The sequence below is a fragment of the Lepidochelys kempii genome, chromosome 6, assembly GCF_965140265.1.
Source record: "Lepidochelys kempii isolate rLepKem1 chromosome 6, rLepKem1.hap2, whole genome shotgun sequence".
Classification (NCBI taxonomy): Eukaryota; Metazoa; Chordata; order Testudines; family Cheloniidae; genus Lepidochelys; species Lepidochelys kempii.
In genome coordinates, this window is record NC_133261.1 from 63,608,812 (window position 1) to 63,636,500 (window position 27,689).

The 27,689-nt window shown below is 38.3% G+C and overlaps 1 protein-coding gene across 22 annotated transcripts in view; it reads left to right on the forward strand.

Annotated features, from left to right (window-relative positions):
- The window catches only part of GPHN (gephyrin), a 590,200-nt gene that overhangs the window by 437,918 nt on the left and 124,593 nt on the right, over positions 1-27,689 (forward strand). For 11 of the 22 annotated variants that reach the window (XM_073348373.1, XM_073348352.1, XM_073348358.1 and 8 more), the window contains 2 exons: positions 1,011-1,067; positions 10,092-10,133. The exons of 5 other annotated variants lie outside the window; for them this stretch is intronic. In XM_073348373.1, the coding sequence (XP_073204474.1) occupies positions 1,011-1,067; positions 10,092-10,133 (99 nt within the window). The remainder of the gene's footprint in view (positions 1-1,010; positions 1,068-10,091; positions 10,134-27,689) is intronic. 6 more of the 22 variants (XM_073348355.1, XM_073348374.1, XM_073348364.1 and 3 more) reach the window with 1 other exon arrangement.

The following is a 27,689-nucleotide window of genomic DNA, read 5'->3' on the forward strand; positions in this document are numbered from 1 at the left end:
ACAACTGCCAACCCAGGCTAGATTCAGATCAGCCACTAAGAGGTGAAAAACTCTGTATCCCCTGTGCTATCCAACTCTCTCTCCTCTTCCCTCTCGCCTCTCCTCAAATGATTTAGCTTAGTTTTAATTTCAGTTCAGAAAGAAAGAGTTCTTTAGTTGATTCAACAGTTCTGGATGAAACTTTTACTGTAAATGGATTTTTTCAGGACATAGTTCATCTGGTATTTGAAAATTGTGTTTACATGTTAATAGCAATGTGAAAGGTTGGAGCAGCAACTTCATTTGTTTCTTCCATCCTCTACATAATCTAGAAAAGGATTGCTATAATTAAGGAAAAAGATCAAGGCAGAAGGAGGTGTTGGGAATGGAGTTAAAATATATGTACTACAGTAAATCTAATGTTGGTCTGGCATTAAAATTTTCTGGTTGGGCAGCACAATTGTTTAATTGGGAATCTTAATGGCAGTGGCTAAAACTTCTATGCCTGAGTCATGGGCAGCTTGTATTTTATTCTGTCAGGTATCAGCAATGATACTTGTCAGGATTGATAGTTCCATTTACAGTACATCTGTGTTTCTAATCATATGGTTGACACCTTCTAACTTCAGTTTATACCACAAAGTTAAAACATTAACTGGAGTGAAAAATACAGGATTTTTTTCTATCAGTGTGTAAGGACCTTACTTTCTCTATGAACCAAATCCAGACAATCACAAAATACTAAGTAATATTTATCCTCGGAGAAGAAGAAGAAGATAGTGATTTCAGCATGCAAAGTTTTGGTGCAAAATTGGTAATATAAAAAAAAAATCTCAACAAAAACAAGTTTACGATGACTTGATAAAGCATCACTTATTCCAGAAACTGGAGTCTGTGTCCTTGTCCTCTAGAGATGTCTCAGAGAGTCAAATTAATGTCTTGCATGTACTGCTAATTGATTGTGTGGAAATTTTTTTAAGTTCACTTTTTCTTTATTCTTCTGTCTTTTTACCCATTTTCCCCCATTGTAGCAAATTAGACGGCCGGATGAAAGCAAAGGAGTTGCTAGTAGAGTTGGATCCCTCAAAGTAAATATGTTTCTAACATTTATTTTGCAAGTTTCCTTCTATAGCCTTCACTTTTCCTTTTGGAGGGGAGGGGAGGGAGTGAGGGGGCTTTCCCATTTCTCACCATCCCATTGTTTTTATTTCAGTATTTTTATCACTGTGGGTCACATTTTGTTTGTTTCTGTGCTACACATAGAAGAACCATCTGAAAGCAAGCTGCCAGGTAGTTAGCTTTGAATGTCACCCCAACTAGGAGATAACAACAGCCTCCTTAAGGTGCCTATAATTTGGGGTCATTATTACACGGCTTCTCTGATTGGTGTCATTCAGTGAGTATAAAGTGCCTGTTATGTATAAAAAAGACTTACTCATTTTCAGAATACAGTTTCCCCCTTTAAAGAGTAATTAAATTGTTGTTTTAGTGCTCTCACTGTTTGAAATTAATTCCAGAAAAGCTCATTGTTATGAGAATTGATTAATTTATTTAGTATTTATATGCTTGAAAATCAGAAAGGTGTGCGAGAGAGAGAGAGATCCATCCATCTGTTCCGAATACGAATGGAGCCACCATTTAGCTAATAGTATTAGGCCATTTCTCTACCTTTGTAAATATAAAGAGCATCTAAATCAGTGCCCGCTCTTGTACAGTGTGTCACATTAAACTTTCTTTAATTGTACATTCTTGCTAATGCTCTTGTATTTAAAAGACATATCTAAATAATCCAAATTTACCAAAATGCTGAAGGCACATACTATAGGCTACCCTGTTAAGATTCAGATCCAACAATAGCTTTTTTAAAATCATTTTAATATTTCACTTTTTTCCACTTTATTTCCTTTTCAGCACTTTATGAAGCACGCTTTTTTTTTCCTTCTGCACTCTCCTCGCCTCTCTGGCCTTTTTGGTTTTTGGTTTTTATTTTATTTTTATATGTCTGTGTGTTGCCTTTGTTCCAGGACAAGCCATCCTCTCTGTTCTCTAACACTGCTATACAGCTGCTCATTGTGAAAATGTTATTTCACTGAGCATAAAGAGGGGGAAGGGAAGGTTTAATTATGCAACTATTTCCGGTAACGACACCATTTAAATTTATTTCAGTGTAGAAAAAGAAACCAGTTTCTGTTTGTTAACACCAGTGTTACCTAGAGGCATCTGTAGCATTCCTCATTGTCAATCTCTGTGAGGTTTTAGTGTTTCTTCTTTAGTTTTGGGAGGAGGTTACAGTTACAGTGCAAATGAGGGAAACACTACATTAATGATGCGCTGTTGTTTCAGTTGTAGACAATGCAACACAATATGAATTCACAGAAGGGAAAAAATGATAGCAACACAGTTTCTACTGTGTTGTGGGTATTGCATATGTATATAACTACCTCTGATTTCTGCTTTTGAGTGGAACCCTGCATTATAACTGTATATGCTTAATACATATACATATGTGTAACGTGTATGTATGTATCATTTAAGTAAAAGAAAGCCTTTTAGGGTTGGGACTCCATTTTATTTTAATGAGTGTTGCTCAAATGTCAGTTTAAAAAAAACAAAACATGGGGCTCAATTTTCAAATGTGAACACCTAATTTAGAGTTCCAGTTTGTATCTGACTGCTCAAATTGGAACTTAGCCACTTAAAATGCTAATTTAGGCGCAAGAGTCCAATATGAACATCTAAATATAGAATTGGACACTGTACCTGAGATCCCCAAGTTTGAAAATTCACCCCAAAGAAGTTTTCTATGATTAGACAATTTTCGACAGACTATCTTGCCAAAAATAAAACATGTAAACAATGTTGCTGAAAGCAAATATCTTTAGAATGATGTGTCCATTTACTTGTATTTATTTTTCCCATACTAAAAAAAGAGCATTGTTAATCAAGAAAAATAGCTGGTTTCCAACTTCAGAGTTTACTGAGCATGTATATTTCTGTTGTGCAAAGAACTTTGACGTCTTCAAATGTTTTGCCAAAGGCAGTGAGAAATGTGTTATGCTATGATCTTATTTTTTTAAAAAAGATAAAAAGAAAGAAAGAAAAAAGAAAAAAAGTGAAAAGAGAACAGCTTGTTTTTTCAATTCATTTTCTGATGTTTATATGTAGCTCCATCGAAAGCTGGAGGAGCTCAGGGATCACCTAGAAGGCAATGTCAAAGGATGCTCTCTCCGAGTAAATGTACGATTTCACTCGGTGATTTATTTATTTTTAAATTTCCGCTGGTTGGTAACACCAAATCTGATTGGTTTTGTCCTCTCATCTCCATCTTTTCCTTTCTCTCTCTTTCTCCCTACCTGTTTCTTTCTTTTCTAGCTGGGGTTTCATTGTAATGTATGAGAGAATTCTAACGGACCTAGTGAGTTTGTTTAAAAGAAAACCCTAGTGCCTTTTTAATTAATTTTGACCATATTATGGCAGGTTTTAATGGCAGCAAATGATTAAACAACAACAAAAACTCCCTTTCCAAAATCAAAATTGTATTTGTAGGTCATTCCTGAACATTACAGTTAAATTACTATATATACTCGTTCATAAGCCAAATATTTTTGGTAAAAAAGCGACACATCAAAGAGCGAGCATCGGCTTATAAATGGGTCTACACCAAAATTTGATGATTTTAAACTCTATGAAATCATTGAATTAAATATCTAATACATTGTCGTTTTGTTTACCTGGAGCGTCTGCAGGCATGGAGCGCCTCAATTCCCTGTGGCCGCGGTTCCCTGTTCCGGCAAACCGCAGCCACTGGGAGCTGAGGGGCTCCGTGCCTGTGAACGCTCCAGGTAAACAAAACGTCCCAACCCGCCAGCAGCTTACCCTGACCTGCCGGGAGCCAAAGTTTGCCAACCCCTGAAACATAGGGTCGGCTTCTGAAAGGTTATACAGTTTTTACTATTTTACCTATCCATCTTGGGGGGTCAGCTTATAAACGAACGGACTAATGAACGAGTATATACGGTAAATCCAGTAAGTATCCCTGGTTTGAAGGGCAGCCATATATCTAATAAAAGCTGTAGTTGAACTGAAAACTATGGGCTGGTTTAAGGTAATCCAGATGCAATCTTGGCTCAGATATAATTCTGTTGTTGAGATTCTTTGGGCCCTCATTTGATCTAAAGAAAAAAAATAGAAATTTTCATGTTGAATGCACAGCTAATCAAATTTCACAGCTTCTTTGGAGTTAGTAGAATCCGTTTAATTAACATTCAGCACCTTCTGAGATTTTTATCATATTTGTGTTCTAATTAAAACATGCTTATTCAGAATGCAAAAAATCATATGAAATAAGGATTAGTATCCAGCATATAATTCATGACACCTCTATAAGAGTGTTCGGTGCTAATAGAGCCAAAGAAAACTACAACAAAGTATCCAGTAGAGCATTACAGACAGTACCTCATTCCTAAAAGAGAAGTCGTTTTGACTTTTGCAGACCCGCCTCTTGACTTTATGATAGAATTTGAAGGGCAAATTGCACCATGCAATATGATATGAAAATAAGGAAAAAACATGAACATGATAGGCATAGCAAATTATGTCTTTGTTTATGCAAAAAGACCAGTTGCATGAGTCTTCTTCACAAAACATCATATGTAGCTCCTTCTCCTGGTTTGTGTCTCCCATACACTGAGGCAGCTGGCTTTACAATTATCACCATTTTGATGCAAAATCCAATATGGTGCTGTGAAAGAGAAGGGAGAGCTTTAGACTGATCATTTTACCTATTACTTTTGGTGTACCTGAACATTTCAATTTTCAGCTAAATATCAGACATAAAGATAATCCCTGCTCATTATCCAATCCCAGAGCTCATAATCTCTTGCAAGTGAGATACAAGGATGTTGAGCTGCTGGTTGGCAGCAGCTTTCTGTAAAATCAGTTTGATGAGCACTTTGGATCTCATGTCATTTCACTGGCATACATTTCTAAGCAGACAGTCTAATCGTGCGCATGCCTTTTTTTTTTTTTCCATTTGGTGAAACATTCAGCTTCTTAGGTTTGATAAGGGCAAAGGATGGGTATTTTATTTTAGGATTCTCAACCCCAAGTCCACAGTATTAGTGGGTGAACATATAGCTAGCAAAAAGTGCATATTGAAAATGAAGAATACTACCAAAAGTTGTACTTGACTACACATCCTCCCACAAAATGTCATACAAAGACAAGTGCAAAGTGAAAATATGTATCTGCAGTAATCTTAGCTATCTCGAGAATTGATTGAGTAGACAACTCAAGATTGGGAGACTGATTAATATAAAGTTGCCCTCTTCTTCCATGCCATATTACCTGTCACATCATGACCTGTACCATATGAAGGGCAGTTATTTTAGGTGAGTAGGTAGGGCAGAGTCTGATCCCAGATATGTACTGTAGATGCCACAGATGCCCCTAAATTTCCTCTGATGACTCTGATCATTGGCAAGAAAGATATTAAATGGGCAAAATCTGCAGCCAGTTTCCCCACCTTAATTATATATGCTGTTGAGTGCCATAATAATGGATGCTTTGCATGAGGCAACTTTCTGAGGGAGAAGAGATCAGTGTCAGTACTTAGACCAAATAATGGCATAAATCTGCAGTAAATGCTCTGCATCTGGAAAGAAAATTGTGAGGGAATAGTTTATAAGTGCACTTTCAAATTAATTTTCATATTTTCCACACTGTTTTTTGAAAGGGATTTAAATAAAAGTTGCTCACATGACTATGATGCAGCGACTGTATTGATTGGTATGGGACAGGGAATAGGTAGTAGCTATTAGCATTAATTTCTCACTAAGAGGGCTTGCTATTGTACAATTCTGTACTCTGTTAAGGTGGAACCTTTGATTAATAATGATTTTCAAATACATGTCTTTCACATTAATTAATAGATCCACTGCAAATCTGTAGTAAACTTTGCCAGATTCTGTGGAATTTTTTCCTCCAGTTTCTGCTGAAATTGTTCGGAAATCTGCCAGATTTTTTTAAAGCACATCAACTCAAAACATATATGCAAATACTAGCAAATTAAACACATTTGTATATTTGTTGGTTAGTTTTAATTTTAAAATGACATTTTATATAATCAGTCATATCTTTTCTTCAAAAAAAAAGTTATCCTGAATTGAGATCTTTCTTTTCCCCCTTGAGATCATCAATCCGATATCTTCCCATTTCTCTTCATCTGGAGATATTCCAGTTACCTTTATATCTCTTTTCTCTTTAAATAAAATTAAATATTTCATAGAACAGTTAATCATTTCCAACTTTGGAATTTTTAGCCTTATTTTTGTTCTTTCAGATGAATCCAGCTACACTGGGTAAAAGCACATTGGCTGCTCAAATGATCAACAGTGAAATAGTTAACAGCAGTGATATTTTAAAGCTCATAATTCATTTTCAGAATTGATAACCTGAGGTGGCTGAGACAATTCATGCAGACTCAGAAAGAGCACTACATCAATTTGTATTTAGATTTTCTTTGTAACACAGGCTAGGATATTTATTTTTATTTGTTTAAATTCCTCAGAAAAATACTGAGAACATTTAAATTCCATAAGGAGATACTAAATCTGAAAATACATGGAAATTCTGCAGACACAGTTTCCTGAAACAATGTGTCCATCAGCCTCTGTGTGCAGGTTAGACAAACATGGATTTCATATCAAAGACTCCCTTTTTTAGGATCAAGGTAGGACTTGCCCAAATGCAGCATGGACGCCAAATATCGCCCATGGATGTTCTATGATTAAGCCTGGGCTGCTGTCAAAATCTTTCCTATAGAATGGTACCCCATAAGGGCTTGGGGCCCAACATGCAGTGTTTCATCTTGATCTGAGTAAGCTCCCTTCTTTGATTATGATGAAGGATTATATTTATGGGCCATTCAGTCCCTTTTGACCTTGTCTCATTAATAAAGACTAGAGCAGATGCAATATGTATATTATGCATCAGGCTCATGGCAAGTTACTAAGTCATGTTCTTAGCTGCTGTAAGTGGGCACAGCTCAGTTAAAGTTTGAAATTATGCCAGTTTTCAGCAACTGAGGATTTAGCCCCTTATTTGAGTGTCTGTGATATAACAAACAGCTCAACTCTTAGTACACTTTGGGTAGCTTCACCTCAAGTAATGTGCAGGGGCTGTTTGGTATCATGTGAAATGAGGAAAGTTCCTCCCTTTAGCTGGAAGGAGATGCATAAAGGTCAACCATTCAAATTTACAGATGACATCAAATTAGGAGGGGAATGGAAACACAATTGATTTTAGAGAGAAAGTACTGAATGGTCAAGAGAGTTTAAAGAAAAATGGAGAAATGGGTTGAAATATCATTTAGATAATGCAAGAGTAATGCCCTTAGGGTATACTAGTACAGGTCATAAATTCAAAATGGAATGTGGTTAGTCAGAGAGCAGTGATGCAGAAAGGATCCAGGAATTTATCAGTGTGCAGCAAATTAAACATGAGCTCACAGTGTGATCTTGTTCGAAAAAAAGCACAAATTATACTGGAATGTGTATATGGAGGATCATGTGAGAGCAGGGAGATAATAGTTCTTTTCCTTAAAGCCATGGTAAGGCCACACTTGGAGCACTTTGTGCAATTTAGAGCTCATCACTGTAAGAAAATGACATGGCTAAATTAAAGGGAATCTAAACATGGTTGAATAAAATGTTGAAAAAATTATGCATAAAATAAGATGAAGGGAAGCTAACATATACATTTTAGAACAGGGAATATTACTGGCTGCCTGTAAATATTTTAAAAGTTATAACACAAGAATAAGTATGTTTTAATATGGTTAAATGTCAGGCAAAATAAGAGCCTGAAGCTAAGGCATAAATTTAAATTATATATTGATGAAAAAATATCTGAGTGAGGACAATTAAGCCATAGGATAATTTGACAAGGGAGGCCACCTCACAAGAGATGTTTAAGAAGAGACTAAATAAAGCACACGCTGGTTTACTATAGAGATAAGAGGGGAATTTCTATGGCCTGTGTTATACAGGAAGTCAGACTGGATGATCACAATGGTCCCTTCTGGCCTTGGACTTTATGCATCTATAACTCCTGCAGTTGTGTGGGGAATAGAATAGATAGGATGACTCAGGAGATCTTTTCCAGCCCGGATGAGAAAACTTCCAAAACCCCTCATTCTGCTATTCCTGTTTATTTAATTTCTGATGTTTGAAAAGCCACTGCTATGAAGTTACTTTTTAGTACTGCATTCTCTGGATCTTCACTTACTAAGCTGAAGCTAATGGATCTTCTTTCTTCCTACCCTCCAAAAACAAAATATGGAAACTATGACTAAAAAAATATACATTGAAATCTTGATTGTGGCTCATCAAAATCTGTATGAATAACAAAATACCATGCTGTATAATTAAATGAAAAGACACTCAACATCTCTTGGAAAACTTTGAAAAATAATCCTTTTAGAAACAATCTTGCTTTGTATCCTGTTTTTACTTGTTTCTTGACTAATCCTTTTGCAAAAAGAGGATGTAGGAAAAGAATGTTTTGCTTCTTCAGAGTGCATCTTCTGCTGTTTGTATTCATCTGAAGTCATTATTTTCTTTTTGTGACATAATCATTTTCCAAAACAACATGCTGCTCCGTGTTGTCACAAATAATTATTACATCAGGTGGAGGTAATAAGTGTCAGGCAGACATGCACACTTAAAATATTCCCTATTCATACGGATTTCCTTAGTAATAGAATGTAGGAAGAACAAGGGAAATTCATGATATGCAGAATGCTAGAGAGGAGCAAAATTGTTTTTGGACAGAATTTTAAAATATTTCTGGTGATGCATGAGCAGCTCTGTAGAATTCTGTAATCAAGGCATAATGGAACATGGCTAAGCGTGAAGGGGGGAATTTTTCTGGAATTGGATATTTTATCATTTTGATAAAGAAAAAAGTAGATGGAATCATGAGATCTACATGCCTAATATTGAAGAAAGCCAACGTGTTACTTACACATTGGAGTGGTATTCCCAGTTCATTCCATCAAGCTACCTAAGTTAGCAAGTGCTCCATGAGAACAAGTGGCATACACAGAAGCTGTCCTTGGGATCATCTTTAATGTATCTGGTCTGATATTTAACAGGTGCTGAACACTTACTGATTCTACTGAAATCAGTTGGCGTTTTGGATGCTCTGCTCTTCTGAAAATCAGGCCACTCATTTATCCAGATTTTCATAAAACTCAAAACAGGATATTTTTAACTCACTTGTAGAAGCCACCTTCTCTTTTTTCTTTGATTTTTTTTTTTATTTATTTGACTGTTTTGGATCTTTACATCCAGTTCTTGGCATAACTTGATGGGAAAACCATGTTGCAACACCTCTTGAAATTCATATTAACTGATGACCAAAGAAAGACATGGTGTGTAAGGAAGAACAGAACGTAGCCCTTGGAATTCTTATGCTGTATATGAAAAATGAAATACTTACCATCTGGGAAAGGGGTTTGAGATTCAAATTACTGGGAAAACCAAGTTTCCCATGAATAAACTGAGACTGTTTCTGCATTTTATTTTTACTGACATAGCTTTTGCGAATGGTAGTGATTTCCCATTCTTTGGAGGAGTGGATGGAAGAGAGATCATTCCAGTATCAAAAAACTGACACTGTGCGCCTAACCAGATGACATCAGTAGGCTATACAGTAAAGGAGAGAGTCTCTAATGTGTTCCACATTGTGAACTTTGCAGAGCTAGAATAAAACCTATAGGATTAAATGAGAGATATTTAGAAAACCTCATTCCAGAATATCCTAATGAGGGTATTCTTATCACATTACCACCTCTCTGGGGGAGAAAAGATTGAATCCTTACTTCAAATTTCCTATTTATAACCATTATTTTATAATTTTTTTAAAGAAGCTTCCGCCTTAAATAACTAAATTATGGGTATTCTTACACAGAAGTATCTGGTCTCAGAAACTAAATGAACCCCCTGCTAATGTCTCAGTGCTGGAACCACCTATTCAGAAACCTTCCGAGACCATTACTGTGCCACCATTTCCTTTTTAACAATGTTTTCTTTTCCCCGCTGCACAACCAGGCTCGGCTCCCTTCGTGCTCATCCACCTATAGTGTTTCTGAGGTATACTTTGAACGCATTTTATCACAGTCAACATGCTCACCCATCACCCTTGTTTGAGATTTTTTTTTTATATTGCCTTGTACTGTGCACAAATGAGGAAAAAACACTTTGGGGATTGATTCTGCATGCTCACTCTGCAACCACGTCTAGCATGGTTTCAGTATCACCATGTCAGTCTGGGACCACCACAGTGTAAAGTGAAACCAAGCAACTATTACTTACATATGATCTGAGCTTATATAAAGAAAATTTCTTTAATTACCTATTAATTTATAATGAGACTGTTCACATGATGGACACAGAAATGCCCAGACTGCAAGACACTTTTTTCAGGCTTTCTGACCATTTTACCCTGTGCTCAGTAGTATAGCTGAAACTTGAGTAATAGTAAGGCTATTCAGAAATGGCTGTTTCACTCTGATTAATAATTGCCTCTTTACATATGAATTACTTTGTGGATTTCTAAAGTTCATTTATAGTAATGGAGGCTAAAATGTACCATTACACTACATTTTAGTCTTTATCTTTTCATGAGATTTTCAAGCAGGTGTCAGAACCACTGACTGTTTCATTAAACATATCTCTTTCCTTGCTCCTTATACGGTTAATTCTTCTGTTTTCTATCAGTTAAACAAGTTTCCCCCTAACAAGAAATGTCCAGTAATGCAAAGTCATGAGTTGGGTTCCTCTAATGAAATACATTTTTAAAAAAAAACTTTTATGTTTATCTTTACATTAAAAGAGCCCTGCTTATTTCCCCAAAAACTGGTGGAGGTCATCTTATCCCCAAAACACACTTTATTTTTAACTACTTTTTACATCTGCTTCAGGGTATGTATACTTTAAAGGGATCCTATCAATTTAATAAAACCTGAAAAGGAAGATACTTTAAATTGAAGTTACAGTCAGAAAAGTGATGATATAAAATTGGCTCCTTTTACTTCACAGTTAATCTAGAGCCAAAGCAGCCATCCTTATATATTTTACAAAGAGCCTTTAAGAATTCCTAAGAAGAGAATTAACTCTATCTCATGTTGCAAAGTCATAATTAGTAGAAGCACAGGCCCCAATAGTTCTGTGAGCTCCACATGAGTGGACCATTGTGCCCACATAAAGCTCATTACAGTACGAAAGCCTTAGTCACTAGCTTAGTTTTTCCCAAGATAACACAGGAAGTGTGTGATGGAACAGGGAAATGAACCTGTATTTCACATGTCCCAGGCTAACAACCTAACCTCTGGACAAACCATCACTCCTCTTGTGTGATGAAAATCTGATTTGTTAAATAAAATTTTATAGCCAAATAGACACCCAGCTTCCTCAGGGTGAGAAGGGTTGGGGCAGAATGAACATGAATAATAATTTGAGTTAAGAAGAAGCATATGTGGGTGTAAAATCAGAATGTAGTTTGTAGGTCCACTCAAAGAAAACACTGCACAAAAGATTTCTTGATTGCCAAGGCGTTCAATTTACTGTTCCTTCTTGCAGAGGTAAAGTCACTCTCTATTCAGCAGGAAAACAATGACATAGTAACCTAGTTTTTGCTCTATCAGTTGTCTCATCAAATTCAGCTTATATCTGGAGACAGGTCTTTTGATTAAAAGAATAAAATTTGCCATTGCTTTAATTAAATATCATGGTGCGATACGAGAGGATACCCAATGACTCCCAACTTAGCCACATGGATCCTTTACTGAATCCATGTAACAGAAAGATCAGTTTATAATGATGTGGACTTAAAGGTGAGATCATGATCAAGGACACTATAATGTTAAAATATGACAGAAGTGGCATTGTTAGTGGACTGAAGCAAGATACCTTCTAATTGATCAGAGTAACCCAAATCTCATTGGTCCATCCTTTCAAGTTACAAACTACCAGTTTGATCTTGTCTATGTCTTGACAACAGAATGAATTTTACATACATTACAAGATCTTTGAGGAGAAATAATTGAGAGGACAGGGACAATTGATTTTCCCACAGATGGGAGAAGCAGGGCTTGCAAGGCCAATATAAGGACATTAGGAATATGCCTTGTCTACTTTGATTTTCCTGACCACCCAATTTAAGACAGAAAAAGGTTTGAAGGTCTGATCAGCTGAATTTGAATACATATACTTATCTCCCAATATCTGGAGCAGAGGGAAGCTAACTTTTTGTTGATGTCCATTACAAATAAGTCAATATACAGAATCTGCCACTCTAGGAGACTCACTGAAATACAGTATTGTTCAATTCCCACTCTGCTGGAAAAAAAACCCTTGTAATTCAGCCACGTGTCCTGAATGTTAAGTTTTCCCTGTGTTCAGGAGACTGAGACTGTTAGGCTTTGCTTCTCCACCCAGTAGAAGATACAAAGAGCTGTCTGAAACACCTTTCTCCCCAGAGACCATGTTGAAGGTGTTTGTTCCTTTGTCTCCTAAAATGCACTACAGTGCTTCCTAAGAGGGGCCAGGATAGGTCTGTCCCTCTTGGTTGTCAAGGGCAAAGCCAATCCCTCACAGCTGGAGGAGATGTATAGAGGTGTATAGAGGACTAGTTGCATTTGCCTATTCTTACCACTCACCCTCTAAGGTGTGTCAGTTGAGGGTCTCACATACGAGGGAGGGAGAAAGAAAAAAAGACAAGTGAGAAACTGCAAATCTCAGAGTCTGTGGCCATTCCCAAGTGAAGACAGCTCAGCAAGCTGCTTCTGCCAGATGCAGGTGGAAAACTGAACATATGACCCAGTTCCTCAGTGTCAAAAACTATTCGCCAGTGACTTGCCTCTATGAGTGTCTATAAGCATGGCCAACCTAAGAATCTGTTGCATACGATAGAAAGAACAGTTCATCAGAATGTCTGTTTACTCTTAGCCATATCTAGGTTTTTAGAGTCTGTTAGTCTCTAGACATTGTAGGGCGATGGTACACATACACATAAGCTAGTGGGGCTTTTCTGTTTTCTGGTTCCTTGAAAAAAGAGATTTCTTTGTTTTAGGAGAAGTGGAGTTTTAATGCTCTAAGTCTATATTATGACAAACTATGTTAATGTATGTTTTATTTGTTGCTGTTAAAGTTTTTTCCCATTGGTGAAAATCCTCAAGCTTCATTCCTTTAGCTCTTATTAATGTTAACTGGGGTTTTTTGATGGTTATGTATGAAAGATGGAATTATATTAGCTAGCAGTGGTACTGACTGAGCAGTTATCCAGTATAACTTTGCCTGTCATTGACTCATTAGACAGTCATTACAAATTGTAACAAGCAACATTTTATTTTTTAAAATTGTAATAATTATTCACTTCAAGAATTAGACAAGATTGGCTGCACTTACATGTTTAAAAGTACTTGGCCTTTAGTTTTGTGCCTTAAAAATACTGTACCCAAAGTATAAAACTAAGCCTGCTAAATTTATAAAACAACGCTTAGTTTTTCAATGGCCCCGTTATTTTGTCTTTCTTTGTATCTCAGCCATTTTACTATCACTGTCATTCTCTCTTGCTCTCGCTTTCGCTCTGGCTTCTGCATGTGCTATGTGTGCTGAAAGTAATGAAGGAAGTCTTTCAATATGTTTATTGAAAGTGTAGCAGCAACCAAATACTCATCATAATGTCATCCCCCAGTTTCCAAAAACTGTGGAGCATGAAAAACTAGTTACAAAGAGGGAGGAACTAAAGTGTGCACCATTGCTCTCAGATGTCCTCTGTATTATTAGGTATGTCCCATAGATGAGAGACAAGACTATCTGTGTTATGGGAATTCTGCAGTAAGGGTATGTATAGCTCTTCCTCTCCCCAAGACAAGGCTAGTTATGGAATATATATTGATTGTGGAACTGACAAATTAGATTTGGTTGTCTGCTTACCCTTTATAGTAATATACTATAGGTTTCCTTGTCTGACAAAACAAGAACAAAGGCACTATTTGATGGAATTAAGAGCCAGTAAGATTAGCAGAATGAAAAATAACTATTTCATAGAATATGCAATCAATCTATGGAATTCCTGTGTCAGAAGGTCATTCAGTCAAATACAGTGTGTGGTTTTCTGAAACGTCTGGATAAAGTTATAGCCCTTAATTACATTTATAGTTCTATGTGCTAAGTTGTAAATAATTGAATCTCATGCTTTAGAACTAAGCTGGGGTAGAAGTGAATGTTTCTCCTACAAATGTAGCATTGTACAGCTGGCTAGGCACATTATGTTTTCCCCCTTTCCTCTGAAGTATCAGATATTGGCCAGTTTCTAAAGCAGGATATTGAAATTGATGAACCAGTGTTCGTTCTGCTGCCATAAAGTAACATGTTCTTGTGACTGAAAATGTGGGAAGCTGTATCCAGACATGGTAAACAAACTCTGCTAATCTTGCTCTATGAGTGGACAAATGAAATCTCTATAGAGCAGGAGATATATTTTTGATCTTCGAACCCCATCATTTTATCATAAATGTTTTTATGGTGGGAGAGAGGCATTGATTCTGTCATTAATAAAGTGATTGTGCTAGTCTCTCCATGTCACTATAGACTACAGTTAGCAAATTTGCTTCTGAATGGAGTGAGGACGTCCTCTTCCCAGAGGAGAAATGCCTGAAGACAAAAGATTGACAGGTTAATAAGGAACTGCTCATATAACTATGGGCCAAATTATCAAAAGGGTGACCTCAGTTTTTGCAGGCACAATCTGTGGTGGTAAAATTTGTACCCACATTCTCCACCTTTTGTTGAATTGTGGTCACAAGTGATTGGACTTGCACCTCTGATTACAGGGTCCAGTGGTCCACACAGAAAAAGGAGGTTGGGCCTCTGCCCTGTGAAAATTTGCCGCTACATTCTCCTACGGAATTCCTATATTCAATGGTATTTGCTGTTTCTCCTAGGCGAAGTGGCTTTCATGTGAATTTTTAACATCAATGAAAGGTGCCAGATTAACGGTCCTAGATACTACTACCGCATTAATGTCCTTTGTTTATCAACGGAAGACAATACAGCATGAGCAGTATAGTGCAAGCTTCATGTATCTTGTCCCTACATGTCAATATGCTTTCGGTATGACCTAAAGGACCCATATCTAGAAGTTAAGGCAGAGTTCATCATCATAGCTCATTTAGTCCTTGCCCTCTTTGAGGATACTGCCAACAAGGAGGCTAATTAATGTTGGTGGTGGTTCCTTTTGATATTATAATTATGTAGAACTTTTCAATGAATGTTTGCCAGATATTAGAAGCAATGGATAATTGTTAGGGCAATTAATGGGTGACTGGAGGAGATGAGGCCTCAGCCAGTTATTAGTTGTCAGGAAATGTATGATCGATGAAATCATTAGTTTTTTAAATCATGAAAATATTTTTAAGTGTGGCAAAGACTAAATTAATAGCCATTAAAAAAATAAAATCTAAAAGTTGAATTGCATGTTACCGTAGATATGTTTTTAGTGCTCTTTTTGAAAACCAGCAAACTATCTAATGGGAAAATAGGACTTCATTCCCAGTATTCCACTGGGTCTGTAATGTAAAATGTGCATAGTCTTTTGCTTTCATGTGTAATGAAGAAATTATATGTTTCTATTTTGGGTGGGATTTTAATCAAAGAATGGCAATTTTTGCACTCTGTTGCAGACTGTGTTGATTAATGCATTGTTTTTAAATGATGTAACATGCCAACTTGTCATGGTGATTGGCACATAATAAATCTTTAGGCAAACAGAAATTATTTTGACTGTGACGAAAGGAAAAGTGCAAACAAAAAATTAGTCACACGTAAAAGGGCAGTAATTTGTTTTAGCGGTTTTTCTTTATTCATTTATTTGCTTTTAACTTTTCAGTCTTTATAGCTAGCAGAGGATTCCCTGTGCCCAGATGAGCTCTTCTCTGGCAGAAAGCTGGTAGTGTAGCTACCTTCTTTGCCAACTGCCCCTGCCGTGTTGGCACTGGGGAAGGGAAGGAGTGTTTCAGTGGCGTGGCAGAGCAGAGCTACACCTGATCCTCTGTTGCTTAAGAGCTCTGAGGGACCATACACCAGTCCAGTGTTCTTCAGAAGCTCTATCATAGGCCTGTGCTAAGTAGCCCAGGATCAGTGAGACAAAAGCTCCTTTGAAGTTCCTCTTCTCTGCTGCACCGAAGCAGAGCTCAGTTGGGGTGGAGAATCTAGTCCTAAATGTTTAACACCCTGCACATAGGCGGCGCATGAGTCTTCTGTTTGGGGGAGGCTTACACGCAAGCGCCTGAAGCTCCCTAGAAGTGAGGGGGCCACTGGTGCCTGAACCATGGCCCCTCCTCCCACTCCACCTCTTTCTCCCAAGGCCCCACTCCAACTCTGCCTCTTCCTGTCCCCACTCTGCCCCCTCCCTCGAGCCTCCTGCCTGCTCCTCTCTGCCTCTTCCCCCATGGTGGAAAGGAGCAAGCAGGCAGCAAGGGGGCCTACGGGGAAGAGGTAGAGTAAGGGCAGGGCCTTGGGGGGGTAACAACAGGGGTAGAACCTGGGGATGGAGCACAGGCAGAGCCACAATCCAGGCCCCAGTAGCCCCACACACACTTCTAGCGAGATTGGCTTCCAGCGCTGCAAAGCGGCAGGCTGGCACACTTCCAAAGGGAGGTGACTGATGCCACATCCACGACATTTGCCCTCCTGCATGGCCAGCCTTTTTTGGGAATGCTTAGCCTCCCCAAACCTCTTATAAGTGCCACCCATGATCCTACATCTTGGCAAGGGGTTAGATTACATGACCTTTGCAGTCCCTTCTAACCCTATGATTCTATGAACATGACTAGAGCTTGTAGATGTACATCCTTGCCTCTAGGATACTCTCCTTGTCAGGATACTGACATCCCAGGGTTTTCCTGCTGGGAACCCATGTACCACTTAAACTGGCTTTCCACCCTTCACAGCCTCGTACCTCATTGTCTAGTCCTCACAGATCCTAGCTTGGGGCTCATCTCCACTTTAGAATGCCCCACAGGAGATAAACCTACTCCTGTAGTGCTGCATCCAGGCCAGAGCCAGTCCCAAACCAGCAGACCTGCCTCCAAGACCTTCCATGGGATAGGGTACTTTCCCTAGCTCCTGTCTTCTAGATCTCCCCTTATCTGAGTTCCCTCAGCTTCTTATTCAGCCTAGCTCCATCTCTTCTAGCCAAGAGAAAAATAATTAATCATCTCCCAGGTGTAGAGCATAACTAATCAGGTTCTTTCTGTTGCCTTACAGGTGATGGGGATTAAGCCCCATCACAGAACTGCTAATCCATCATTGGACATGTTACATTAAATCAGCATTGCCTACCCAGAGTGCCCTGTGAATACTTACTCTTTCTAAAAATGCTCTTCAAAGCTTGAAAATAACATTTATTTTCTCCAAGCTAGTGCTTCTTTCATTTGGCTGAATATTGCTTTTTTTTTCCTTTGTTTTTGAGCTCAGTGTAATATAATGTACATGCAAATTTTGTCCTTTGACAACATCTTCAACTTGTAAAAGGGCAAATAAGAATCACACCTGTTTTTATACACCTGTTACCTCAGTGACTCAGCAATGAGGGGTGTGAGTTCTAAAGGAGACTACATGTTATGCCTGAAATTATGTGAATGCTCACTGTTCTTGTTTCGTTGGTTTGTTTTTTAAATACCTTTTGACAGAATACAGTATTTTTAAGTAAAATTAGAATTCATAGGAATTTCTCTTTCCATTTCAAACAGTAAGTCAAGTTTGGGTCTCAGCTACTTCACAGTTTCCCTTTATAGTGATTTATATTTTTATCATTATATTTTCCTTGATTTTTTTCCTTTGGTTTGTTTTCTTTTGGTATGTTTTATTTTGCTGTTGAAATTACATGTTTTATTTTGGAAGCTTAAGAGAAAAAGTAAATCAGAGTTGTAACCTGTAGACAAGTTTGTGTTTTCCTTCATGGCATGCTAAAATGCAAAAGTATATGACACCTAGGATCCAGTCAGCCTACCCAGGAGAATGTGCAGGCTAGAATAGTGACTAGAACATCTTAACATTATCACCTTCACTTCCATGTTAGGATTAATAGTCTCAGGGAAAATCCTACATGTGGAATTCACTTCAGCATACCCAAATAGAGAGCCTTTCTTGATATAAGAACTAGTTATATTGCACAATAGGGCATTTACTTCATCTCATGCATGGAGATTTATCTAAATTCTCCTATGTTAAATTGAAAGAGAAAATGATTGTATTATTACTGACATTACAGATTTTTGTGCAATCTATTTGATATGGACCATAAAATTCATTTTAAAAAACACCTGCATTTATGTTTGTACTTGTATATCTTTTCAACTTAATATGGTCCCTTCAGTGTGCCCACTGCTTTAGCCCTTTGGCATATCTCACATTCAAGACAGAAAGAAAATATGGGCCTAATCCTACTGCTGCTCTGCTCAGAGAGCTACTGTGACTTCTGTCTAAGGAAGCGGTACTAGCCAGGTACAACCAATTAAAACAAATCTCTCTGGACTAGACTGTTTTCCTGGGTGGATGCTCCAGAAAGTTAGGAAAATTCCCAAAAATGAAAACACCAATTTTTTTTTCAATTACCCCATCTTACAGATGCCTTGTTCATTTTGCCTCTGACTTGAGTAATAAATTCTATCCTTGTATAAAATGTCTATGATAATTCATATGGATCAATTTTAGATTTAGGGAGATAGTAAAAACTGGCGTTATAAAGGAAGTCTATCTTCATAATCTAGATTTTTGTTGAAGTCATATCTATTCATTTTACACAAATCAAAGTGATAATATAATTATAATTTTTGTCATAATGCCCCAGCTCTGTATTTATCAAACAGAGCTGAAATAAAAACTCAGAATATTCAATAAGAAAGCACCAATACTAAAAAATTACATGATATAATGACAAATATATATCATATCATACCATAATACCTAATATTGATATTCTACATTATCAAAAAATAATTTAACTGAGGAAGAATTCTCCTCTCTACTCAATGGACACTTGGCACTCTCAAGTTCTCTGTTGTTTTCAAATCATTAAACTAAAATTGTCCATTTCTCCCTCTTTTCTCCTGCCTTGGAGCAGGAAGACATTTCATCCTTAACTCTGGTTGAGACTAGTGTCTCTTAGTAATCCCCACAGGGAACTGACTTTGCCTGAGAGGTGAACTAGAAGATCTAAAATGACCTTTTTGTCTTTTCTTTTGATTCAGTGGATATGGTTTAGACCCAGGTGTGATTTAGCTTCACATTTCCTAGTCATAGAATCATAAGACTGGAAGGGACCTCGAGAGGTCATCTAATCCAGTCCCCTGCACTCATGGCAGGACTAAATATTATTAGGCCAGGGGTAGCAACCTATGCCATGTGTGCCAAAGGTGGCACGTGAGCTGATTTTCAGTGGCACTCACACTGCCCGGGTCCTGGCCAACCGTCCAGGGGGCTCTGCATTTTAATTTAATTTTAAATGAAGCTTCTTAAACATTTTAAAAACCTTATTTACTTTACATTCAACAATAGTTTAGTTATATATTAAAGACTTATTGACAGAGACCTTCTAAAAACATTAAAATGTATTACTGGAACACGAAACCTTAAATTAGCATGAATAAATGAAGACGCGGCACACCACTTCTGAAAGGTTGCCGACCCCGATCTAGACCATACCTGACAGGTGTTTGTCTAACCTGCTCTTAAAAATCTCCAATGATTGAGATTGCACAACCAATTTGTATATTAGAAATAATTGAAATAATTTCCATTTGCTCATAATTGCATCCAGTTAAATGATATATTTTCATAGGATTTCCCTATGCTTTACTCTACCTTGCACCACGCAGGGCAGAACAATCCTTGTCAAGCAGGTATACTGGGTTTCTAGTCTAGCCAGCCACTAACTTCTCTTTATTGAGCACCTTGCTACTGTCCAGCATACAACAGTTGCCAGTGATTTTGTTTGGGCTGCTCTACTTACATGTTCTGTTTGAAAAGCATGGCTCCAGCTTCTGCACAGTTGTCCAGGAACAATGGTTTATGCAGCTGTAATGAATGTTCAGTTCCCTACAGCAATTTACCTAGTTAGATTTAGGTTTGCAGCTGCAGTAGTTAGCCATGAACTTCCAGATCTCTCTCAGAGCTTGGCAAAGCAAAGGGATTTCCCCTGAGAATGGGAGGAGAAGGAAATCATAATGACCTTGGCACTTCAAGCAAACAGCTGTTGCTGGATCTGTGACCAGTATTCTTAAGCCCCTGCGTCTGTACCTATAGCTCTGGGTGTCTTCACCTGACATTGGACACCTGTTCTGGGGATAAGGGAGGAGGAAAAGTGAGGGGCCAGACACCAAAACCATAATGAATCCAGGAAAAAGATATATTAAACTGCAACTCTTGTCAGCCTCAAGAGCAGCATCCTTGAGAAGTTGGCTCCATCTCTGAAATACAAATAATTAAACCAAATTAAAACCAACTTTAATTGTATTGCTGTAAGATTTCTTGACATAATCATCCAATTTAAAATGACATCAAATGTGACCTAATTTACTCATGTCTGTAGCAGATAGAAAGTATTTCTAATAAATCATATTGTCAGCTTCAATATTGTACAACTTTATCCACGTCAGTAATTTATAATTCAGAAGTCAGTCTATCCTCATCAGTGTTTACACTAACATCCAGTTTTGCAGTTTAAAAAAGTAAACTTTTTTCTGACATGGAAAAAAGATTTTTCCCCAAGCCTCTCTGTCTGTATATGTGTGATTTCATGAAAAATGCATGTAAAGAAAAAAGGAATGTGCTTAATCCTGGCATGTTAACTCCTGTCTTTCATATCTCTTTTTCTGTAATCAGTTCTAGGATTTAGTGTTGCCTGAAACCCAGCCAAGTGTATATTCTGTTCTCAGTTTAGTCTACCAGTCAGCCCACTGATTTCTTCAGTGCAGTTTATGGTTGCCATCACCTTTAACTTTAGCTACAGGTCTGAACACCTGTTGGCTCAAGTTGTAGCAATCTATGCTGGGCCTTGTGATTTTTGCAGGCTGTACCGCTATATTCAAGATGGTCATGGAGGAATCTGATCAATGTTATGCAACGCCTTCAGATTTCTAGTTCCTGGCAAATTGCCTATGGGTCTTTCGTTTTGGCAGATTTCTAATGTAAATCCTGTTACCTGCAATTGTTATTAATAATTGTTTTTAGAAAGCTATTGTAATTTACACTTGACAATATAGTTCTTAGAGCAGCATTTGCTCCATTTCAGCCTCTGTTCCTCCTGTACTGGTTATAAACTCTCTGAAATAAACCAGCTACTCAGCCATGATGATCCTGATTTCACTTTAAGCATCCCCCCAAGGTAATACGGGCATTGTTGTACTCTCTATGAATAATTGCCTCTTCATAAAGCAAAATTCACTATACTTTATACTGGCCACCAAGCAGATTCACATAATGTATTTTTACTTTCTCTACAGTTCTTGATGATTCATATACTTTACTCCATTTAATCTATTTACCCCCTGTGAAAGGAGTTTTATTCATCCTTATATTTAACTGTGTACATGTACTGTGTTTTTGTCTCTTAAGAGTACTACATATATCAATCATTGTAATGACCACTATAGTTATAATTAAGTTGGGATTTTCATATCCTATTTTTACTCACTTATAAGTTTCTCAATTTTTTTTCTTTTTAGCCTGAAATTTCCCACACTTAGACCTCCCAGCCCAAATGAGAATATTGTTGAGAAAGTCTGAGCAAAATCCATTCATCCAATAAGTTACAGAAGGTTGAAAAATGTGCTTTTTTGCATTGCAAATATCTTGGTTAATGCTTTTTTGATGACTTATAACTCAGAACAGGTGAATGTTTAAAAACTTTTTTTATGTCCTGTTCTCACTAAAGACTGATCTCCAGGCTACTTTCTTTTTTAATAGTGAAGTTATAAGTGATTGGAAACTGAGTTTTGTGCATAGGTTGTAGGAAATTTCCTATCACTAAGATTCTGTTGTAATTAATGTCTATTTAGAAATATTCCCCTGGGAAAAGATATGTTGGGCATATATGCATCACAGGTGCAATGCAGTGATAATATAATTCATTAAGAATTCAGTACAGAAAAACTTCAACACAGAGTTTTTGATACAGAAATATTTTTAAAGATTCAGATGGCAGGAGAGAAATTAGATTTCAGTAGAGGAAAAATGTTCAGGTCTTCCTTTGTTGAATTTGTGCAGCCTATAAATGATGCTTTGTCCCAGCTCTGTGATTATAAATTTAACAGATTACAAACTCTACTCTTGCAGCGCTTATAAACTTCATAAGGGCCAACTTTAACCTCCTCTTCCATGGCCATAGAGGTCCCCTAAGGCTGCAGAATTGACCCTGGTCTATTGCATAAGGGACACTGGATGGAGGGGGACTCTACAGGTAGTGTGTACCCGTTTATTGTACTGAGCTGTGCAGCAGACGGCAGAAGAGCCAGGAAGTCATCGTTGCAGTAGGATGGTACAGAAGAGCTACTTTTAAACAGTTCCTGCTACCCTTTTCCCATTGGGAATGACATAAGGGCCAACTGGGTCTCCCTCTGTATGCACGCACATTTATGTACGTGTGTTTATATATTGCCACAGATATGTATAAATGTATGACAAAGATATTTTAAAAAACAGTAAAGTCTAGCATTAATTAAGGATTTCAAATATCAGCATTCCTTAGCTCTTTTGCTGTTTTTAAAATCTCTTGGAAAGGTGCAATAACAAGATGAATTCAAGACTTGTAGTTTCAACTATTTTAAAGTTATCTGAGTTCAAAATTTCTGATTGGAATATATGGAGAAGGTGTGTTTTTTCATTCTCAAATAACTCAAAAATAGTCCAACTAGTTTTCCTGAAGCTCTCCAAATCCCATTTGGACTGTCACCAAGCACACAAAATTTCTCTCCAAAATTGTTCGAGAAAGCATTCTGAAAAGAAGGCTTAGAATGGAAGTTGGAATTTGCCCTTAAAGGTGACCTGCAAAGAAAAAAAAGAGGGGTTGTGCATCTTTTCTTGTTTTCTTATAAAACAAAGGCCTGCAAGGTTCGTTGTTCAGGTTTAAAGGTTTTTTCCCCTCTTACCTCAGAAGTGTCAGGAATGTCACATCTAGTCTCTGCTGACTTTACTAGAGGACTAGTTGGAGATGTAAGATGCAGGTTGTGAGCTTTCTCAGACATGAAGGGTCAGATTCAAACCCACTAAAGTCAATGAAAAGATAGATTCCTATTGACTTCTATAGGCCTTTTATCAGACCCCAATAGAAGTGGTTGGAACCATGTTTAAGATTTGATAGCTGCTTTCAACTACCTGAAAGGGGGTTCCAAAGAGGATGGCTCTAGACTGTTCTCAATGGTAGCAGATGGCAGAACGAGGAGTAATGGTCTCAAGTTGCAGTGGGGGAGGTTTAGATTGGATATTAGGAAAAACTTTTTCACTAAGAGGGTGGTGAAACACTGGAATGCGTTACCTAGGGAGGTGGTAGAATCTCCTTCCTTAGAGGTTTTTAAGGTCAGGCTTGACAAAGCCCTGGCTGGGATGATTTAACTGGGAATTGGTCCTGCTTCGAGCAGGGGGTTGGACTAGATGACCTTCTGGGGTCCCTTCCAACCCTGATATTCTATGATCTATGATTCTATGTTTTTTTCATAAAGAGATCTCTCCCGTTCCCTGTCAACTGTTTATTCAGACATTGACAACAAATAAGTGTTAACTAAACATAAAGCAGATATTTTTGCAATTTTTATTAATTTGTTACAGGGCAAAATCTTAGATTGAGATTGCAAAATTGGCAGGTAGCACACAAGGTGGATGGGGAATGATGCTGTTGTCAGAGGACTTCATTGCAGAAGTTAGAAGGTTCAAATGCGTAATGGGCTTCAGCAAGAGAAAAGATGATATTGTAGTTTAAGACACTGGATTGGTTCCAAGGAGTACTGGGTTCTATCCCTGTCTCCACTATGGTACAGATTTCCTATGTGATGCCAAGCAAGTCACTTAACCAACGTTTTCTGGGTGTCTTTCCTAAGACACATAGCGGTTGATTTTCATGAGCTGAGCATTCACAAAAACAACTGAAGTCAAGGGAAGCTCTGGGGGTGCTCAATATCTTGAAATTAAATCCAGCCCTAGGTGTCTCAAGTTAATTAATGGGTACTCTTGAAAATTTTGGTTTAAATACATCTCTCTTTCCCATTTTGTAAAATGAGAGTACTTCCCTAGCTCGCAGGGATGGTGTTAAGATAAATACCTTTCTATTTGTAAGGTATTCAGTGCTTCAATGCTAAATGCAATGGAATAACCCATGATGGAATAAAATAATTCCTTATTCCAAGCAGGGTTTGGATGGTGTATGATAAGCAAAACATGAGACCCCTCATTGAATTTTGGAGATAAAAAGAAATATTGAAAAACTGCCTCATTAAATTAACTAATGCTGGTTGTGAATTTTTTGACGAAGGCATTTCGCCAATCCATCAAACCTGACACTTTTTGCAGAAATTTTCTATGAAAATTTCATTGGGAATGTCCAGAGTGGAATTCCTGGTCAAAACAAGAGACAGAGAAACTGGTCCGTCCCAGAATAGCCAGTGGTTAGGCCTTGGATGAGGGAGACGCAAGTTCTAGTCCCTACTCTAAATAAGGCAGTGTAGAGACTTGAACCTGAGACTCTGCTGTCTCAGGTGAGTAGCCTAACCATTGGGTTATTGGCTATTCTGGGATAAGTGTCTCTCATTTTTCATTTAAAAAAAAATCAGATTTCAGTTTTGATCCAATGCAAAATGAAACAAAATTCTCAAATCTCAGAATTTTTCACAAAACAGAATTCTTGTCTTTTGGCCAGCCCTACATTTATCATCATCCATCTCTGGCAGCTTTCCTGTGGGAAAAATTGTATGTTATCATATAATTTATTTACCATAATCCATACACACATTATGGGGAAAAAATAGGATTGCACAGATAACTTGAATTCTGGTATTGCCTAACTTTTGAGTGCTTGACTTTGCAACCTTAATAATGTTTCTTTTATATATTCTTGAAGGGAATTTATATTAAATTTGATAAACTCTTTTAAAACATATACTTCACTGTCATCCCTTTAAAACAGGTGAGGAAATAGTTTCCATTTCTAGCAATATTGTCTGAATTGGGTTGTTGTGGTATTACAATTGATTTGGCTATTACTGTGGACAAGGCAGAGAACTGTGAAAGTAGTGATGATTTAGTTGGGGATTGGTCCTGCTTTGAGCAGGGGGTTGGACTAGATGACCTCCTGAAGTCCCTTCCAACCCTGATATTCCTTGATTCTAGTGGAAAGCCTCATTTAAAAACAAAGGAGTAGGAAAGTAAAATGACTGGAGCGCTATTAAAAATGTTAATCCTGTTAATATGTGCTAAGGTCAGAGAACAATTCATTCTGTGTCAAAAGATAAGAGTTCATTTACATCACTATTGGAGTTTCAGCTTTCCTGACAGACACCAAGTTAAAAAGCAATTGAACTAGAACAGGCAAAGGATTTGGAAATGTCTTAATAGTGGTCAGACAGGACAACAAACAAGACAGTCCTTAAACCAAGTGATTCATCAGTCTACTTGCCAGGGAGTAAGGCAGTGTGAAAATAAGACTGCGTGGTAGCATACTGGTTACACAGGATGCAGAACTCCCTCGTCCCCACCCCAAGCTTTCTGTGTGAGATAATTAAGGGAGCATATTAGACTCTCTTTATCTAATGAACACCATACAACAAATGCACTATAATTATCAGTTGACTCTTCTCACGAGAGCCTGCTACAACAGGAGATAAACCATTTCTACAGCATAAGAGTCATAGAGCCAGTGCTCACACATTTAAAAGGCAAAGGCTTCTATTCTCACTACTTCCTAATACCAAAGAAAAGGGAGGATGGAGACCCATACTAGACCTCAGAGTGATCAACAAATTTGTCAAGGCTCAGAAGGTCAAGATGGTCACGTTCATAACAATTATTCCAGCATTAGTAGAAGGAGACTGGTTCTCAGCCCTCGACCTTCAAGATGCATATTTCCACGTCTCGATCATACCGAGTCACAGATGATGCTTCAGGTTTACCTTAGACCAAGACCACTACCAGTACAGAGTACTCTCTTTTGGCCTCTCATCGGCCCCCAGAGTATTCTCCAAGGTCCTCTCAGTAGTGGCGGCCCACTTACCCTCCCAGGGCATCATGATTTATCCTTAATGGACAATTCTGTCTTCGGGACACATTCCTTCATTGAAGCCGAACAAACAGCCATACCACATTGAATCTATTCCAGAGTCTGGGCCTATAAATCAATGCACAAAAATGTGACATTGATGCCAGTATAGAGGTTAGAATTCACAGGAGCTGACATCAACTCCATCTGGGCGAGGGTGCTCCTCCCACATCACAGATTCCTAAACCTCTCCATGCTTCAAGAGACAGTGCAATCCAGCCCCCAAATTTCAGCCAGACACTGCCTCCAGCTTCTGGGGCTTATGACTACAGACACATAGGTTATAGCTCATGCCAGACTGTGCATGAGATGCCCCCAAGCATTCAGTTTGGTTCGGTTTACAGACTGCCTGTCATACCTACCTACAAAAGTAGACTAGATTTCAGATCTGGTGCCAGCCCAAAGGCATCACCCCGGATAAAGCCACTCTACCTGTAATCCTAGACTATCTGTTCACTCTCAAAAAATCGGGACTCTGTATTAGCTTGTGTGACAAAGCTTTGTCCTTATCTCTGTGGGTCTCACGTTTCCTGGCGGATTTCACTAGCCTCAGAGGTTCACTGTGACCCTCCACATAGCCCTTCTCTCTCTAGAGGCAAGGGTCACAGCCTGTTGAGCCATTTTCATCATAAGCCAGCGAGGGAGGTGAGGAGAAGCTATCCTCCCTTGCACAGTCTCTCTCGTCTCCCAGTCTCAGTGATTCATCAGGGGGCAAAGGAGGGAGCTCGGGCCCACCCTCTACTCCAGGCTCCAGTCCAGGGACCCTAATAGTACCAGCTGTAGTGGATGACTTTTTAGAAACAGGGTGTGTACAATTCCCTGAGCTACTTCCCCATAGCAGTCTCCACTTCCTCAAGTTCCACTTCACCCTTACCTCAGGGCCTCCTTCCTTGTGCCTGATATGATGTGTACTGCTCAGTCTCTCCAACAGCGCAACTTCCTCCTGCAGCTCGTGACATGAGCGCCCACCTCACTATCTGGGAGGCTGTTAACTAGTTTCAGCCAGCCCCGATTGGCTTCAGGTGTCCCAATCAACCTAGCTGTCCTCCCTGCCTTCTGGAAAGATCTTAATTGGCCCCAGGTGTCTTAATTGACCTGGAGCAGCTGCCATTTGCTTATTCTAGTAACAGGGATTTGTTTAGCCTGTGGCTAATATATCTGTCTCCCATTACTTTACTACAGCCATCTGGCCTTGCCCCGTCACACTTGCTAAAAGTCCACTTGGCAGCAATTGCAAGCTTCCACCAGCAGGTAGAAGGGTACTCCATTTTCTCCCACTCAACTACAAATAGGTTTCCTCTTTCCTCAACCCAGACTTCCTACCCCACAATGAGTAGAGC